This window comes from Bos mutus, chromosome 22, assembly GCF_027580195.1.
Source record: "Bos mutus isolate GX-2022 chromosome 22, NWIPB_WYAK_1.1, whole genome shotgun sequence".
NCBI classification, from domain to species: domain Eukaryota; kingdom Metazoa; phylum Chordata; class Mammalia; order Artiodactyla; family Bovidae; genus Bos; species Bos mutus.
In genome coordinates, this window is record NC_091638.1 from 56501203 (window position 1) to 56520101 (window position 18899).

Consider the following 18899-nt stretch of genomic DNA (forward strand, 5'->3'; position numbering starts at 1 on the left):
CGGGGGGCCCCTCTCCGTTCCCCAGCTGGATTCCCTCCCTGATGAGCTCACCCACTCCTGAGGTTCAGATTCCACTGAAGCAATGACTCCCAGATCTACATCTGACACCAGACTTGTGTGCTACCTGCCCACCTGACATCGCAACTCAGGCATCCAACGAGGACTTCAAACAGAATAAATGTCCAGAACAGAACTCTGCGAATGCCCTGCTCCGCCATCTCGGGGACTGCACTGCATGCTTTGGCCAGAGCTGAGAAGTCACATGACATCTCCCTGCCCCTCACCTTCCACATCCATCTGCAAACCAAAAAAACTACGTCTCGGGGCTTCCCTGGTTTCCAGCGGCTAGGACTCAGTGCCCGCAGTGCGGGGGACCCGGGGTTCAATCCCTGGTCGGGGAACCAGACCCCACATGCTGTAACCAAGAGCTAGCATGCCACAACTAAAGATTCTGCATGCCACAAGTAAGACCCAACGGAGCCAAACAAATACCTAAATAAATAAATACTTTTTTAAAAAAAAGAAAAAAACTAGCTCTCAAGTCCAACCTCCTGCCTCTCACCTACATGGCTGCAGCCATTACAATCCATTTCTCACATGGCAGCCAGAGTGAACTTTTTCAAATGTGAATGGGGTACCATATTCCCCTTCCTGCAGCTTCTACCCTCTTAGAATAAAACTGAACCCCCTTTCTGTGGCCTGGAACCCTACTTGTGCTATTGGCTATCTGCCCGAGACTATGCAGTCCTGGCACTTCATACAAACGACCAGGCACACAGCAGGTGCTCAATAGATGGGGGGCAGTGGGCAGAGGGAAGGGCTGTGAGGTGGGGGGCAAGGGGGGATAGGCAGGCACACCTGTCCTCGCAGCATCTGGAGGTTGCTGCTGGTCTGGGTGGGCTCCTCCATGACCTCCAGCCACCCCTTCGGGGGCCGCGTCTGCCGCAGCAGCACAATGTAAGCCCCGAACACGTCGGCCTTGACGTTCTCCTCGCGCTCCTTGAAGCGTTGGATGAGCGCGGGCGCCAGGGCGCAGTGGAAGTCAGGCAGCAGGTCGGGCCGAGAGTCGATCAGGGCTGCCAAGCACTTGGCCGCTGCCCGGCGCACCTTCCAGCTCATGTCGTCATCATCGCTGTACTCCTCCTCGCTCTCTAGGGCAGGAATCAGGACACCCGTGGAGCCCTGTGCCCAGAGGCGGGGAGCCGCCAGCCCCACCCAGGTGGTCTTCCAGGACAGAGCGGGTAAAAAGTGAGGGGGCAGCGAGGAGGGCTCGGGTGGGGCTTCCCCTTTCCATGTAGCCCGCCAGGCTCCTCCGTCCATGGGATTCTCCAGGCAGGAGTACTGGAGTGGGTTGCCATTCCCTTCTCCAGGGAATCTTCTCGACCCAGGGATTGAACCTGGGTCTCCTGTATTGCAGGCAGATTCTTTACCTCCTGAGCCACCAGGGAAGCCTCCATGGTCACTACTTATAACTACTAAGAAGTTGCTGCTTAGTTGCTGAGTTGTGTCCAACTCTCTGAACCACCAGGCTCCTCTGTCCATGGGGATTTTCAGGCAAGAATACTGGAGTGGGTGGCCATTCCCTGCTCCAGGTTAATGAGGACCTGCTGTGTGCTGGGGATGGTGCCAGGCAGGGAACTAGCTGGAGGTAAACCAGGGTACCCCCATCTGCCTCCCTTGATTGTTGTGACTGCATCTGGGAAAAACTGACTCCCAAGTGAGGATTTAGGAGATCCATTTGGGGCATAAGACCTGTCCTTTGGTTTTAGGACTGGCTGTGTGATGTTTTATCTACTTGGCTTTCAGAAGGGAGGCGAAAGTTCCCCCACCCTGGGCAGGATTCTGATTCTGGTTTCCAAGCAGGACTACGGATGAGAGAAGCTGTGTTTGCATGGCTCTTTGCTCTCCAAGCTCCCCTCAGAGGCCAGAGCTCAAGTCTTCACCACCCCTCAGGAATGAAGGTGTCTTGAGGCTCTTTTGTAGATATGAGTAAGGCTCAGAGAGGGTGAGAGATTCTCCTGAGGATACAGAGCTAGAAACAGCAGAGCTGAGTAAGGCCCACCCATACACATGGCGGAGACATATAAGAGGCTCAGAAGAGGACGGTCCTACCTAGGGACACCCCAGCCACAGGCTCAAAGACCAGCGTGTTCCTACTCACTCTGCTCTGTAGAGAACTCAGACTCAGAGCACTGCATCTGGACAAGCCATGGTGGGCCAGGGGGATGGTCCCCCAGATGTGCCTTGTCAGCTCAGCAGATGGTCCCCCTGATGGCCCCTTGTTTGTTATCTCCACCCCATGTCACTCATGGAGAAATATCCAGAGCTCCTAGATACTAACAAGAAAATGTCCAGTCTCCTTGGCCTGCGACTTGAGGCCCCTACATGCCTGTCCAATCTCATCTCCTGCCACCGCATCTCGCTCCGAGTGCCCCACCGGGGCCTAAGTCTCTCGCCTCCATCAGTGCCTCCAGGGTCCAGGGGCATCCCCCTGAGTGACAGACAGGACCACAGACACAGAAGGAAAGAAGCTATTGAGTCCATTCCCCACCGAGGCATCTCTCCCTGTCAGTGCCAGTCAATCCATCATCAGAGCTTCACGTGGCTGGGGTAAAGCAATGGCTCTTGGACACTGTAATTCAAAGGGTACAGAGGGACTTCCCCGGTGGTCCTGTGGCTTAAGAATCCACCTAGCAATGCAGGGGATGCAGATTCGATCCTTGGTCAGGGAACGAAGTCAAGATCCCACATGACTTGGGGCAATTAAGCCTGTGCGCCACAACGGAGCCCACATGCTCTGGAGCCTGCACACTGCAATGAAAGACCCCGCATGACACAGCAAAGATCCCACGTGTGGCAACCAAGACGATGCAGCCAAATAAATTTTTAAAAAAAGGTACAGAGATGGCAGCATGAGATGGGGGAGTCTGGCAGACATAGCCTCAAGCCCCACCTATGCCACTTCCTAGCTGTGTGATCTCAGGCAAATCTCTAAGTCTCAGTTTTCTTGTCTGAAATATGGGCATGATAATAAATATCAGGTTTTCCAGGTTCATCGTAAGGAACATGAAATAAGAGGGCACTTTGGACATCACGAGATGCTCAGTAAACAACAGCTATCACGACTCGCTTGTGATCTGTGCAGTCAGAGAGTGTGGGGATGACAGAGGATCTAGATTTCCAAGGGTGGGACTGGAGCCCCAGGAAGAGTTGGGATCAGGATGGGGGGCACCAAAGGTGTCCCCTGTCTTCGGCTGGGGGATTCATGGGGAGGCTGAACCCGTTTCCACCCACCAGCCCAAGGACAAGTTGGCTACCCACCTTGCTCACTGAACTCGCTGTCCTCAGTCTCCATCTGCTCCTCGTCCTCGTCACTGTCGTAGTTATAGTTGGGGTCGTGCTTCACATACTGGAGGCAGAGGCTGGTCACGTTGGGCACATGAGGGCCCATTTCCTTGGGGCACCTGTGGGTGGGATGGGGGAGGCTCTGCTGGACCCAGGCAGGACAGGGTGGGGGATGAAGCCCAGGGGTGAGCCCCGAGATCTAAGTGCTTTGAGACCAGCATCTTGTGCCCACTCCATCCCCACCAACTTCTCAAAGAAACCCCAGGGTCCCCATTTCTAGGACCCCCGCTGCACCTACTTCCTCAGGAAGGCCTCAAAGGCCTGGAGGCAGGACTCCCGAAGTTCGTCATCGTCCAGGTTGCAGAACTCCTCCACCAGGGGCACCAGGCGGTCCAGATGGGCCCCTGCAGGACCAGGTGGGTCACTGAGGCGAGGCCAGCCCATCTCCTGGGCTCTCCCAACCCATGGCAATCAGCCTGTGCCTGTCCCTGCCACCTTGGCCACTGCAAACTGTACCTCAGAGGCTTCAGCAGATGTGGGTTGTAGCCCTGACTCAGCCCCATCTAAGCTATGGGACCTTGGACACAACACAACCCTTGTTTAACCTCAGATTACTCATCTTCACAGTAGGGAGAACAGTGCCCACCAGCCAGAGTTTGTCAAGATTATGGATAAAATGCAGATAAAGATCTGCCTGGCACAGAACAGGCACTCAATAAGTGGCAGCTGTTGTCAAAACTATTACTCATGTTCTTGATTAATCCCTGTGCTAGGCTGCAGCCCTGGGTGAGGAAAGTGAGGAGACGGGCACCGCTCTTATAGACCAGGCCAGAGGGGCCCCCTGCCTGGTCCCTGGGCTTCATAAGGAACTCCAGCTAAGCCCTTCTCCAGCTACACCCTTCCCTACTTTCCTGCCCAGTCAACCCTGAACCCATGTCCGGTCCTGTGCAGGTCTCTTTTCCAGGTCCATGCTTCTGAGGGTGGCTGCCATTGGGGAAACGTGGACAGATCTGGACTGCAGGCTGGGGTCTCCATGTGTGCTTGTAAGGGCCCCTGCAGGGAGAGGGCCAGAGGGGCAGGAGGGCACTGTGGCCACTCACTTACACTGCCTTGTTCTAGCCCAGACTAACTCCAAGGAGTTTGAGAATAAATTCAAACCTGATCGCTGAATTCCATTTCTAAAAAACTAACCTCTGGTGACAGAAAGGAGATCAATGGTTCCCTAGGGTGGGGCCTGGGAAGGATGTGCTGCAAAGAGACACAAGGAAAGTTCTAGGGGGTGATGGAAACGTTCTGCATCCTGATTGTGGTGGCAGTTTCACTGGTATATGGAAAGGTCGAAACACACTGAAGTGCACACTTTAACTAGTGTGCTGTGTTGTACACACGTCATCCCTCAATAAAAATTTTTAACAAATTAAAACCTTGTTAATCACCTAGGTTGTTATTAAGGTACAGTTGTCAAAATAGGACGACAAAACATATTTTACTTAAGTCTGGGGCATGACTTAGAGTTACCCGCGCGAGCTTCTGGGTAGGGCTCAGAAGCAGGTCAAGCTCAGGGCCCACCTGGCTGCCTCTTGAGCCCACCCTTTCTCTTCCAGGTGCTCCAGCCCCACCCCGGCCCCGCCCCTCTCCTCCGCACCTCCCCACCCAACCACATCCCCTAACCAAGGAGGTAGCACACCCAGGCCTTGCCCCTTAGCCCAGGGCCCGCCCCTCTCCTAGCGCTCCGTCCTTAGCCCCACCCCCCGCCACGGGGCCCTACCCCTCACCGTGGGCCCCGCCCCCTTACCCAGGCGGTGGCCTGCCTGGCGGCCAATGCTGCCCAGACACTGGATGAGGGTGCGGATCGCCGTGGGGCTGGCTGGCGCGCGTGGGCCGGGCAGCTGGTCCAGCAGGTGGTCGGCGAGCTCCACGAAGAGGTCGGTGCTGCAGGCGGCCGCCAGGTGGCCGAGCGCCCCAACGGCCCGCTTGCGCACGGCCAGGCGCGGACTGCTCAGCTGCGGCAGCAGACAGTGCAGGAGGCTGGCGTGGAAGGCGCCCAGCGGAGCGCCCAGCCTGGGGAGCCGGAGGGGGCGTCGGGCGGGGCCCACCCGGCGGGCAGCCTGGGCCAGGCACCTCCCCTCTCCCTATGGGCTCCTGGCTTCTTCCCCGTTATGACAACCCAATGGCCCTAGGTAAACAGGAAGGTACCCTGCAACTGTGTGAAGTGATTACTTATTATCACAGGAGAGGAAGCAGAGAGGGGAAGGGTTTTGCTCAAGCCCACTCTGCCCACCTGGGGAGGAAGCCAGATGTACTGGGGCTGGGGGACTCCAGTGAGCTTTCCCGACTTTCCCCGAGTCTGGGCCTTGCCTCAATGCTCATCCTCACTCACTCACACTCACTGAGGCCAGACCGATCTCCAGGGTACCTCTGCCTAACTCCTCCAGTGGCTCCCCAGTGCCCCTGGGATGAGCTGAGCTCCGGGCTCAAGGCAAGAGGGAACGGCAGAGAATGGTTTCTGCACACATAAACGCAGCCCATGCCCACCCTGGCAGCTCCCATCCCTCCTTCAAGCCAGGCCTGTGCCTTTCCCGTCCCATACATGAAACCTTTCCTCTCACTCCACACATACACATTGACCTCACCCTCCCATCTCTCTCTGTCCAGCACAGACCTCTTTCCTGGGTTTCATTTATTCATTTGCTCACCTACTAGAAAAGCTATGACACCCTACATGATACCCCACAACCTCCAGGGACCCCATGTCTTCGATGGCCTCTGTCCTCTGGGCTGAGGGCAGCCTCCCCATCCAGGGTCCCCCTATGCCCGCCCACGCCTGGCCAAGTCCTACCCACCCTTGAAGAGTCAGCTGACTAGACTCGCTCTGGGAAGGTTCCCCCTTCCTCAGTCGGGTGAGGGTCTCCTCCTCCGAGCTCCTACTGGTCCTGCTCTTAGCCGTGCTGCTGTTCTTACTGCACTCACATGTTTACATGTCTGTGAGCTTTTCCCTGCTGCTGCTGCTGCTGCTAAGTCGCTTCAGTCGTGTCCGACTCTGTGTGACCCCATAGATGGCAGCCCACCAGGCTCCCCCGTCCCTGGGATTCTCCAGGCAAGAACACTGGAGTGGGTTGCCATTTCCTTCTCCAACGCATGAAAGTGAAAAGTGAAAGTGAAGTCGCTCAGTCGTGTCCAACCCTCAGCGACCCCATGGACTGCAGCCTTCCAGGCTCCTCCGTCCATGGGATTTTCCAGGCAAGAGTACTGGAGTGGGGTGCCATTGCCTTCTCTGGAGCTTTTCCCTAGAGGCGGCCAAGACCCAGCCAACTCCATCCTCCCAACACTGGTCTAGCACCTGACATTTTTCTGGTAGGTGTTCAAATCTTGAGAAGCTGAATGAATACTTTAGAAAAGTGTAGTGCAATTGAAAACACTGGCCCAGCTATTAGGTTCCTCATGTCCTGACTGTAGTGAGGAGAACTCGTTGACAGTCAAGTTCTCCTGGGACACTACTGGGGCAATTAAAGGCCCCTGAGCACAGGGCCTGTGGTACAGTAAGTACCTGCTCTGTGAAGCTGAGTCCCTCCCTATGCCTTTGCCACCCCTCCCTGCCATCCTCATTGCTCAGGGTGGCCTCCCGCACCTGCTCAACATGTCAGAAAGGATGTCCAGGGCTTCCAGCTGCACGGCCACGTCCTCCTGCTGGGCGATCGCACTGGTGAGCTGGCCGGTGATCTTCCGGCACACGTTGGAGGCCAGGCTGGAGCCTGCACAGAGCGCAAGGTGGGCGCGGTGAGGCCCAGGGCCAGCCTCCACCTGTGGCTGGCCTTTGCTCTGGTTGCATCCCTGAGGCCACATCCCCCACCCCACCCCCAAATGGTGCTGACCAGAGAAGCCAGGACGTCCAACGTCCAAGGTGTGATCCAGGGTCCGGCCAAACTAAAGGAGACAGCTGGGGAGCTGAGGAACCGAGGGCAGACCTGCTGGCTGGCCCACCTCACATCTGACCCCTGTGCCCTCTGCCTTCCAACGAGGAGTCTTTCCCAGACCCCTGGCGGCCTGGAGGAGCCAGATGACCATGTTCTGGCCAGTGAGATACAGGTCAGTGTCTTCTGGGGAAACAGGCACTTTTCTTATAAAGGGCAAGAGACCTGGGGAGAGACTTTAGCCCTGTCCTAACTGAGCTTCTCGGTAAATTGCTGCAAAAATGGAGTGGCTGATCCCTTCCGAGTTAAGCGAGAAAAGCAACTCCCCATGTCTTCAAGCTGCCATTAGTTAGACTGTGTTAACTGCAGAGTCTAAGAGCATCTCTGAAACACAGCCATGAAGTTAAGCAGACGTGAGTCTGAATCCTCTGCTATTTACCAGGCTGACCTTGGGTAAGTCCCTAAACCCCGCTGAGCCTCTGCTTCTTCAATCATAAACTAGGACAAATAACAGAAGCATCTGGTCCCTGGGACCTGGGTACCTGTGGCCGCAGTGGGGAGCTCCGACAGGACGGTCTTCAGGCCGATGCCAGCGATGTCTCGGAGCTGCTCCTTGTCTGACCGCATGTTGGCACAGAGGGCATCCACGATGGTCTCCACCTGGTACTCCTTCACTTTGCCCACCAGAGGACCCAGGCTGAGCAGGGAGGGAGGGACTGTAAGAGCCCAGGCTCAGCCCGAGTTGGGGTACCTCTTAGGTCCCTTCAAGGCTGTGGGGCCACATGTGCTGAGGAAAAGACTCAGATCAACAAGGGACTCCCTATTTTGCCAGAAAGAGAGGGACCCACCCTCTGGCTATGCTGACCTCATTCCTGACGCCTCTCAAACCTGCATCTCCTCCTGGATGCATCTCAGCACATGGCTAAAACATCCAACCCAGGAACCTCAGTTGGAAACCAAGGAATGCCCCAGAGCAGGGTTCTCAAACTTCCGCATGTATCACAATCTCCTAAAGGACTCCTTCAAATAGAATGAACCCCAGATTTTCACACCACCCCAGATTTTCAGACTTAAGGGGTCTAGGTAGGGGCCTGAAAATTTACATTTCTAGCAAGTTTGCGGTAGATGGTCCAGGGACCACACTTTGAGAACTTCTGCCTTAGAGGCTTGCTTCTCCAAGTGTGGTCACAGATCAGCCTCATCAGCTCTATCTGGAGACGCAGAGATGCAGAGCTCAGGTCCCACCTGAGAGCTCCTGGACTAGAATCTGTGCTTCAACAAAACCGCCAGGTGACCGGAAAGCACATTAAAGTTGAAGAATCGCACAAGGGCTCCCAAGGCGGCTCGGTGGTAAAGAACCCGCCAGCAAATGCAGGAAACACGGCTTCGATCCCTGATCCGGGAAGACCCCACATGCCTTGAAGCAACTAAACCCAAGCACCGCCACCACTGAACCTGTGCTCTGGAGCCTGGGAGCTGCAACTATGGAGCCCGCACGCCCTAGAGCCCGCGCTCCACAGTAAGAGAAGCCACCGTGATGAGAAGCCCGTGCACGGCAACTGGAGAGTCGCCCCCGCTTTCTGCAGTTAGAGAAAGCCCGTGCACAGCAGCAGAGACCCAGCGCAGCCAAAAATAAATAAAATTAATTTCAAATTAAAAAAATAAAAACCGCACGAGACACACTGTTTCTCAGCCTTAAGTCTGCACTGCCATCACCTGGGGCCTTTTAAGAACGCGTTACCCAGGTACCAGCCCTAGAGTGTCTGAGTTAAATGGTTTCAGGTGTGGTCTGGACACTGGGGAGTTCTGTGGTTTTTTTTTTTTTTTAATTTCCCAGGTGATTCTAATAGGCAGTCAAGGCTGAGGACCTCTGACCTAAGAGTGGTTCCCAGATGGTGGTGTACATTAGAATGCAGATTCTTGGGTGCACAGCCTCATCTGCCTGCCCTGGCCCCACTTCTGAATCAGAATCCCTGGGTGAGGAGCACACAGTTTAAACAAGGGGCTCACATGTCTGCAGCGCCCACCAGTTTGCAAAACTCAACTTCTTTCTCCATCTAAGAAATCGCGGGTCCTCCCACTCAACCTCCTATAGCACTGGTTCCCAATAGGGGTAATATTGCTCTGAGGGGTGTTTTGGAAATTTACTGGCAGGCCTTCTATTAGTTATGCTCATCATTGCTATTTAGATGGTACTTCTGGCTTTTATTGAACGGGGAGAGGGGAGGCCGGGTGTGACAGAAAGACAATATTGCGAAACCATGTTTCTTGTCCTGCTGGAGTTTCTAACATCCCACAGAGCAGTCACACAGGTAAAAAGTCTTTCTATAATTATCTGAGTCCAAAATGAAATTATATGTAATTTCATTTTACATATAAACACAAAAATACTTTTTTGTAGCATTTTAATATATACTCTAAAATTTCCAAAACATGCAGTTATCAAGTAACTTGAAGGAAGATTGTAGTTTGTTGTTCTGGGAAACTTTACCAGGAGATGGTCACCATTTCAGAAATCTCCTAAAAGCAATGCCACTGTGCTGGTATTTGAGTCCCCAGCATCCGTACCTGTCTCCACCTGCTTCCTGCCTCAGCGCTGACAGGAAGCCTACACTCTGGTGCAGGCTTCCCATAACTTTATTACACGGCTACCATCAACGTGCCTGAGCATTTATGCACTGAAACACACACGATCTTATTATCAACTGCATTCCTCTTCTTTCTTTACGTGCCGCTTTAGGGCATTATATAAAGTGTTTTGTAATCATGGGTAGAGGCAGGTTCTAGTATGCATGAATTTCATTTCATGGTAAGAAAAGAGTATTTCAGATTATATGTTATAAAGAGGGGTTACTACTTTTGCTAGTAGGAAACCAGTCCACATGATCTCAATTCCACTGTCAGAGGGATGACCAGACCACAAGCCTGAGCATGTCTTGTTCCCCAGTGAGACTCTTTACTGAAATCCCCTGCTCTTGGGGTCAAGTTGAAATTCACTACCAGCCTAGGATGCCAGGATCCAGCCCACAGAGTACTGTTTTGAGAGACAGTGCCCCAGTTCTCTGTTGACCCCTGCCATTCCTCAGTCTCCTGCCCACCCCAGCACACACACGCACACACGTGTTCTGAACATAACCCATCTTGCTTTTTCAACTCTGGGGTAACCAGCAAAGGTCTCAGGACCACACATCATGAGGCCAATGGCAAAGACCCCCGTGTTCTTTCACCCCCACCATTTCTGTGGGTTTCTTTCACCCCCACCAGCTGCCAGCATTCGCATCTGTGTCTGAGGGTTTTCTCTACTTGGAGATATCAAGGAATGCATAACCCCCTGCCTACCCCAGGAGCAGCCCTCAACCAAGGAAAGCTGGCAGCTGGGACCCCCCTGAAGGTCTTGTCCTACACTGCATTCCAGGGACCACCCCCCGCCCCAGCAGGGTTAAGCGCCCCTTGCCCACAGCGGTACGCTGCTTGAGAAGTCATGTTTATTGCTTTTCTTCCTTCCCTATGGCCCCACCAGCTTCCTGGGATCTCTTCCCTAATAAACTTACACGTGAACCCCTGCCACAGGGTGTACTTCCAGGGGAACCCAGAGCAAGGCACTGTCCAGCTCGACTGGCACTCTAAGGAGTTGCTTGGTCATGTCTGACTCTTTGCGACCCCACAGACTGTAGCCCGCCAGGCTCCTCTGTCCATGGGATTCTCCAGGCAAGAATACTGGAGTGGGTTGCCATGCCCTTCTCCAGGGGATCTGCCTGACCCGGGAAGGTGCTCCAAGAACTTCTCAGCCAGTCTTCTCCCAGAGGCTGGACCCCAAAGGGGCAGGGACCCTCTGGCTCCCAGCGGGGCCGACACTTACCACTTGACTGCCAGGTTCTGCACCTCCCCGTTCTTGTCCTCCAGGAGCCGGAGTAGCATCTTCACCACCTTGCGCTCACTGTCCTCGTCCAGCTGGATGGAGTCCTTCTGAAGCTCCGACATCAGGTCACTGGTGGCCATGAACCTGGGCAGGGAGGGCGGAGGGGCATTGCCGAGCAGGCCCCGGGCCCTGGTGACTTGGGCAGTACCCTTACAGTTTCTCCCAGGAGCACACCTTGATACAAAGGGGCAGTCAAGAGCAGGTGGATTATCTGGGCTGTGGGCACAGCTAGGTCATCACAAGGAGTCCTGTGTGTGAGCATGTACTGACTTCCAGATTCTCTTGTCTGAATACAGCTGGGTCTACAGTCTATGGTTTTTCCACTAGTCATGTACGGATGTGAGAGCTGGACCGTAAAGAAGGCTGAGCACCAAAGAACAGATGCTTTCGAACTGTGGTGCTAGAGCAGACTCTTGAGACTCCGCTGGACAGCAAGGAGATCAGACCAGTCCATCCTAAAGGAAATCAACCCTGAATATTCATTGGAAAGACTGATGCTGAAGCTGAAGCTCCACTACTCTGACCACCTGATGTGAAGAAGCCGACTCACCGGAAAAGACCCTGATGCTGGGAAAGACTGAGGGCAGGAGGAGAAGGGGACGACAGAGGATGAGACAGTTGGATGGCATCACCAACTCAATGGACATGAGTTTGAGCAAGCTCCGGGAGATAGTGACATGCTGCGTGGGGTGGCAAAGAGTAGGACATGGCTGAGCGACTGAACAATAGCTTCCGGTGACAGTACCTGGCTCAAGGGGTGACAGCTGCCTCTGGAGGTGGACACACACTCTCCAGGCCTGCAGGATCTCCCCAGGCCCACTGCACCTGCTTACTGGCTCTTGCAGGCACTTGACAGCAGCAAGGCGAGATGCAGTGAAGTCCAGATCAGAGAGTGGGCGGCCCCAGAAAAAGAGTCAGGCTTTTGATCCCCCACCAGCCTGGTTTTCTAGCTTTAGCAAGTCAACCAAGAATCTCCCCCAGCCCTGCACCTCACAACCTGCCAAGCCAAGGCTCCTAGGGCAAAACTGGTCACAGTAGGATTCCAGCCTCATCTTTGCAGGCTCAGACCTGCTGCTGGATGTCACAGTGGGCCCCAGGGCCCCTCAGGCAGGAGGGCGCTTGTCAGTGTCACAGCTGTTTATCTTTAACAGCTGGGATAAGCCTCAAGCTGCTGAGAGAAGGAAGGAGGTTAGGCTGGAGGCAGGGAGAGGGTGGCAGGGTTGACAATGCCCACCTCTGGGCCTGCCTGCTGCAGAAGCAGCAGCCAAGGTCAGATGAAGGAAGAGATTTGGATCTGAGCCAGGACAAGGCTGAGGGTATGGGCTCCCCAGGTGGCCCAATGGTCAAGAATCTGCCTCCCAATGCAGGAGACGCAGGTTCGATCCCTGGGTTGGGAAGATCCCCTGGAGGAAAAAATGGCAACTCACTCCAGTATTCTTGCCTGGGAAACCCCATGAACAGAGGAGGCTGGTGGGCTACAGTCTGTGGGGTCACCAAGAGTCGGACACGATTAAACAACAGCAACAAGGCCTGGGGTAGCCACATGCACTCCTAAGTCTGTCCAGCTGAAGGGATGTTCAGAGAAGGCAGGCGGGACCCTGAAGCTGAGTTTCTGCTGCAATTTGTAGAGACCCAGCTCAGCCTGGCAACCCAAGGGATGTGCTCCTTTGCCCAAGATGGGCCTCCTGCCCCTTTCTTTCTTTTCCACCTATCGAACTCCTATTCATCCGCCAAGGGCCCAACTCAAATGTCCCAGTCTTGGGGAAGACTCCTCTCACCATCCTGCCCTATCCTCCACCCACAGTCTCTAAGCACACTTGGTCTCCCCGGACAGGAACCTCTCGGATACCCTGCTCCCCTTCATTACAGCACCTCTCACACTGCACTACAAGCTTGGTTACCAGTGTCTCCTCCATTTAACATGAACTCATAGAGGCCTGTCAGTTCATCTCTGAGTCTCCAGGCCCAGCAAACAACTAGCCCAAAGAGGCCCTGAGCGGGCAGGGTGAGGGCAGGAGGGGGAGGAGGGTTAGAGTCAGCCCCTAACAGAGCTCAGAGCCAGAGAGCTGTGTGGAGATCCAAACGCTGAAACCCATTCGTCTGAAACATGCTCCAGCATTTCAGACACTGCCAAGTTCCTGCAAATACTCAGCTCTCAGACATATATTAATACATGTGTATATGTGTACGGTGGTGGTAAGAAGGGCAAAGAGGAAAGGGTATAACTTGGTAGATAGGAGCTTGGGCACTGAAGTAAATATACTGGTCATGTCACTTACCACCCAGGTGACCTTGAGCAACTGGCTCCTCTCTCAGCCTCAATTTTTCCTTTTACAAAAATGGGACTTTTCTTTGCCCCACTTCATAACATCCCTGGGAGGTTGTAATGGGACAACCAGCTCTTAGCATGAGGCAGGTGAGGAAACTAGGCTCAGAGAGGTTGCAAAGAACCCAGCTGCATTGTCACCCAGCAAGGTGGGAAAAGAATCAGCCTGCCACTCAGCTCTCCTGGCTCCTCAACCACTACTACTCTGTGTTTTCAAGAAATGATGTAGCAGGGACTTCCCCGGTGCTCCAGTGGCTAAGACTCTGCTTCCACTGCAGGGGCCCCGGTTCCATCCCTGGGCAGAGAACTAGATCCCACAAGCTGCAACTGAAGATCAAAGATTCCGTGTGCTCCCACAAGGTGAGACCCGGCATAGCCAAATCAACAAAGAAATATTCAAAAAAATGATGCAGGAATTCCTGAAGATCCCTCAGTTTACTCGTTTCACTGCTGGAGACTGAGTGGGAACAGAACAGCCCCCTGCTCACAGAGTGGGGACTGGGAACTACGGGGATGGAAGATTCCCTCCACCTGCCCAGGACCCCCACTTGCAGTCACCACCTGCCTCCAGGAGCCAGAGGACACAGTCTCAGTTTCATTCCAGAGAAACCCTAGAGGCGACTCAGCTGAAACACTGGGCCACATGGGTGCCTGGACAGCTGGTCAAGCAGGACCCAGCCCCCCTGGTATTTGGACTGTAAAAATAGACACCATCCTCATATGCTTGGGGGTGGTTTTAAGTGTTCTCAGGACCGCTGGCAGAGCAGACTGGGCGGGCTTCTCAGGCTCCAGTTGGCAAGGCTGATTCCCTCTCCTGGAGCCTGGCCCCAAGGCCCTAGACAGTGGGGCACATCCCCTCGGCCATCGGCCGGCTGTGTGACCTTGAGCAAGTCACTTCACCTCTCCAAGCCTCTGGAGACCAGGAAGAACAATCACGACCACGCAGGCAGACGGGAGGACTGAATGAGATTATACTGGACAACAGGGAGCCTGGGACACAGAAAACCTTCACTGAGCACCTGCTGTATACCCAGAACAGCCTCCGAGACACAGAAGGAGAGTATACAGTCCAGTAGTCCAGGGGCTCCGGGTCTCCCAGGCTCCAGAAGAGAACGCAGCAGAAACGTAGGACAGGCACTGGAGGCATCCCAAGGAGGCGATGACTGAGTAGGAGCTAGCCTGGTGAAGCAGGGAAATGAAGGGACAAAGAACTTCCAGGTAAAGGCCCAGAGCAAAGAGACGCTGCAGCCTTCTGATATGCACAGGATCACAACAGTGTTCCTGGGGCTTCCCTGGTGGCTCAGGGGTAAAGAATCCGTCAGCCAATGCAGGAGATGCGGGTTCGACCCCCTGGGTCGGGAAGATTCCCCTGGAGAAGGAAATGGCAACCCATTCCAGTACTTGCCTGGAGAATTCCATGGACAGAGGAGCCTGGCGGGCTACAGTTCACGCAGTGGCAAAAGAGTCAGACACAATTTAGCCACCAAACAGCAACCACAAATTAAGCATTCACCTGGTGCCAGCATCCCACATATAGCTAACTCTTCACACCAACCCTCCAGGTGAGTTGCTATTATCCCATTTCACAGAGCTTCTGAGACTCAGAGGGATTAAGCAGCTTGTCCGAAATCATACCGCCAGTAAATGACTGGAGGCAGGATCTGAACCCAGGACTGTGGCTCTGAGGCTCTACTAAAGCGGGGTGTCTACTAAAGGGGGGCTGTGGAAGAATGAGTTGCTGAAGGCGGGGGTCAGAGCAGGAGGGCAGGGCCTCAGTCTCCTCCCTAGTCAAGAATCAGACACCCTTGCCGAAATCTCATCCTCTGTGTTAGACTGACCTGGATGTGGACGCAGATTCTCCACTTCCTAACTCTGTGACCGCACCTGAGCCCTTTCTGCCTCTGAGCCTCACTCTCCCCATCTGTAAAATGGGGTAACTGACCGAATGCTCAATGGGTAGGCGTGGCTATCTCCTCTGAAAATTTCTTATAGCTCAGAGGGTCCAGAACAGGCTCCGTGATCATGGGCCAACCCTTTTTCCCCTCCTTGGGCCTCAGATTCCCCAGAGGAGGAGGGGGTTGGAGTTTTTGTGGGAGTGGCCCACAAAAACGTAGAAGCCCCCATCCGAAGCATCACCTACCCGCGTCTGCAAAGCCACTCAGCCCAGCCCCCTCCCGCAGGCAGGGTCGGAGCAAACCCGCGAGGGGAGGGAAGGGGAAAGGTTACCCCTCTGAAGTGCGGGGGTGGAGGTGAGGTCGCTGAGAGGGGGCTGAGCTGAGGGTTCCAGTGAAAAAGTCAGCCCTGGGGGCTGGAGTCCCGGGAAGGGAACGGGTTTCAATGCGGAGAGGAGGAGGCAGGAGAGGCCGAGGGCTTCAGCGTGGGTTGGAGAGGAGGGCCGGGGCCCGTGGCACGCGCGGAGAAATGCGGGCTTGGGCAGAAACGCAAGAGAGGAGAAGTAGAGAAACGGGGCGGCCGAGGGCCGAGCGGTGGGACGGGAGGCAGGGGCTGAAGTTTGCGCGGTGGGAATCGCAGCTGGGCTGGAGTCCCGGAGAGGGCCGGGCAGCGATCCGCGGACAAGGGGCGCCCTCCCAAACCCCGAGCTCCGGAGCGGGGCGCAGAGGCGGGGAGGGGGCGTCTCGGGGGGCGGGGTGGAGCTCCGGGAGGGATGCGAGGCGGGGGCTGCAGGGTCCCGGGGGGCAAGGACCGGAGCTCCAGGAGGGGAAGGCCGGGGGTTCAGGGCGGGGCGGCCCGGCGCGGAGCCCCGCCGCGGGCGCACCTGAAGTCCTTGTCGCTGGACGTCATCTTCTCCAGGAGGCTGGAGATGTGGAAGGCGGCGGTGCTCATGGTGGCTGCGCCGCGGGGCCGCCGGCGGGAGGGAATATGGCGGCGCGGGCCCCCTCCCCCGCCGCGCGCTGGCTGCGCTCAGCGGACAGAAATAGCCGCCCCCGCCCCGCCCCGCCTGCCGGCGCCGCGCTCGCCGCGGCCGCGGCCGCCGCTGCGGGAGGCAGCAAGTGGCAGGCAGGAGGCGTGAGGCGGGAGGCGGGAGGCGGGAGGGGCCCGCCGAGGGGCTCGCGGATCCCTCCCCGGCGTCCTTGTAGCAGCCGAGGGCCCATCACCGCTTGCACACTCCCGCGGACGGGGAGCTCACCACCTCTCAGCGGACAGCTCCTCCCTACAATTCCCCGTGGTACCCTGGATCCTGCTAGCGAGACACAGTCACGGTGACCAGAGAGTCTTAGGTGGGAGCCCCCACCTCGGTCAGTTCTGCTCCTGTGAGGCCTTGGCCAAGTTACTTGACCTCTCTAAGCCTCAGCTTTCTCATCTGCAGGCATTCCAGAAACAGGAGCTGCTATTGTCGGTCAAGCCAACCAGCGCACTTCCCATGCGGCCCACCCCAAAGCCAGACAGGATATGAGGAGTAGTACCCTGTCGCACCAGGCCTTCTGCCTGCCTCATTCAACCCAGGACATCACGGCCGGCTTCTTCATCTTACACCCAACGCAACTGAGGCCATAGAGGCAGAGGGGCTTGCTGCAAGTCACACAGCCAGTCAATCTGGGATGGAATCAGGACTGACCCCAGACTGGGCAACAATTCTTAAATGAAGCGGCACAGTTTCTCCTCAGGTAGGTACAAGCTCAGGGTGGCAGGATCTATAGGAAAACAGGTAGAGCAGCAAAACTTCTCCAGGGCTTCCCTGGTGGTCCAGTGGCCAAGAATCTGCCTGCCAATGCAGAGGACGCAGGGTCCATCCCTGATCAGGGAAGATCCGACATTCCTCAGAGCAGCTTAGCCTCTGTGGGACAACTGCTCTTGAGCGGCGCTCTGCAGCAAGAGAAGCCACTGCATTGAGAAGCCCCCGAGCTAAATAAATAATATATACATATATATATAGATATAGATATAATCAATTGTATTTTTTAACACTAGCAAGCGGGTACTCTTTCTGCCCCCTTCTGATGCCTATGTCAGAAGCTTTCTCTATCTCCTTTATACTTTAATAAAACTTTATTACACACACACACACACAAAAAGAAATTCTCTAAACAGCCAGGAGGCTATTGGCTCTTGGAAAAGTGAGTCGTGTGTGCAAGACAACCCTGGGTTCAAATCCCCACGAAGTTGCTTTCTGACTGTGACGCCTTGGGATAATGACACAACCTCTCTGAGCTATGATCGCCTCACCCTTGTAAGAAGGGGATAAAGGAAATCTTTATTTGATAACACACTTCTTGGGTACCTGTTATTATGGGCTTCTGGGCTCCAGAGCAGCACTGCAATGCTGGAAATTTTCTGTATCTGCACTGTCCCATATGATGGCCACCAGTCACATGTGGGGCTTCCCTTGTGCCTCAGTGGTAAAGAATCCGCCTGCCAATCCAGGAGACACAAGAGATGTGGGTTCGATCCCTAGGTCGGAAAGATCCCCTGGAGAAGGAAATGGCAACCCACTTCAGTATTCCTGCCTGGGAAATCCCATGGATAGAAGAGCCTGGCGGGCTACAGTCCATGGGGCCGCAAAGAGTCGAACATGACTTAGCAACTAAACACCAACAACCACAAGCTATATATAATACTAAATCACTTTATGGCTGTTTATAATATTAAACCACTTCTTTCCGGGATGGAGAAAAATGTCTGGGCTTGAAGCAAACAAGGTTAAACTCTTGTTCTGTTATATCTTTTTGTTCTGTCACATCTTTGGGAAGTGATCTAGGCGGGCAGCTCCAGCCCTGTAGGGGGAGCCAAGGAGCCAAGCGGTGAATGTTCATCTGTGCGTGCTCAGTCATTTCAGTTGTGTCCAACTCTTTGCCACCCCATGGACTGTAGCCCTCCAGGCTCCTCTGTCCATGAGATTCTCCAGGCAGGAATACTGCAGTGGGTTCCCATTCCCTCCTTGAGGGGATCTTCCCGACCCCAGGGATCGAACCCGCTCCTCTTACATCTCCTGCACTGGCAGATGAGTTCTTTATCCCTATCTCCACCTGGGAAGCTCTGAGTTTTCGTCAGTCTTTACCAAAGAGCCGGGCTGTTAAACACAGGGGGGATATGGAGGGAAACTAAGATGTGGTGAAGAACAACTACTTTTGTGAGAAGACAGAGCTGAATTTGAGTCGCCTCTAGCTGTGTGACCTCGGGCAAGTGGCTCAGCCCCTCTGAGCCTCAGTTTCCACATCTATAAGATGGAAATAATAGCACCCACACAAGAAGGAAAAGCTCTTGGCTGAATGCCAGGCACAGTTGTTTTTATTATTGTTACAGCTTGTAGAGGAGACGCACATTGAGTCGGATGGCGGAGGGAAGGATTGTGGGAACAGAGGAGAGAGATGGGAAGTGTGAGCCCAGCCTTGAGGAGCAGATACATCCTCCAGGCAGAGATCCGGGCCAGTGTTCCAGA

The 18899-nt window shown here is 54.9% G+C and overlaps 2 protein-coding genes across 3 annotated transcripts in view; one reads left to right on the forward strand and one right to left on the reverse strand.

Annotated features, from left to right (window-relative positions):
• The window catches only part of CAND2 (cullin associated and neddylation dissociated 2 (putative)), a 28402-nt gene extending 11971 nt beyond the window's left edge, over positions 1–16431 (reverse strand). Inside the window, exons 1-8 of the mRNA XM_070359829.1 lie at positions 16278–16431; positions 11116–11259; positions 7799–7953; positions 6974–7097; positions 5141–5406; positions 3644–3749; positions 3322–3464; positions 859–1151 (exon numbers count right to left, since the gene is read on the reverse strand). Of these exons, the coding sequence (XP_070215930.1) occupies positions 859–1151; positions 3322–3464; positions 3644–3749; positions 5141–5406; positions 6974–7097; positions 7799–7953; positions 11116–11259; positions 16278–16345 (1299 nt within the window). The 5' untranslated portion in view covers positions 16346–16431. The remainder of the gene's footprint in view (positions 1–858; positions 1152–3321; positions 3465–3643; positions 3750–5140; positions 5407–6973; positions 7098–7798; positions 7954–11115; positions 11260–16277) is intronic.
• Positions 16432–16524: 93 nt separating this feature from the next.
• TMEM40 (transmembrane protein 40) overlaps positions 16525–18899 on the forward strand; it is a 43063-nt gene continuing 40688 nt past the window's right edge. For both annotated transcript variants that reach the window (XM_070359835.1, XM_070359834.1), the window contains exons 1-2: positions 16525–16740; positions 16830–17127. The gene's annotated coding sequence lies outside the window, so the exon portion shown is untranslated. The remainder of the gene's footprint in view (positions 16741–16829; positions 17128–18899) is intronic.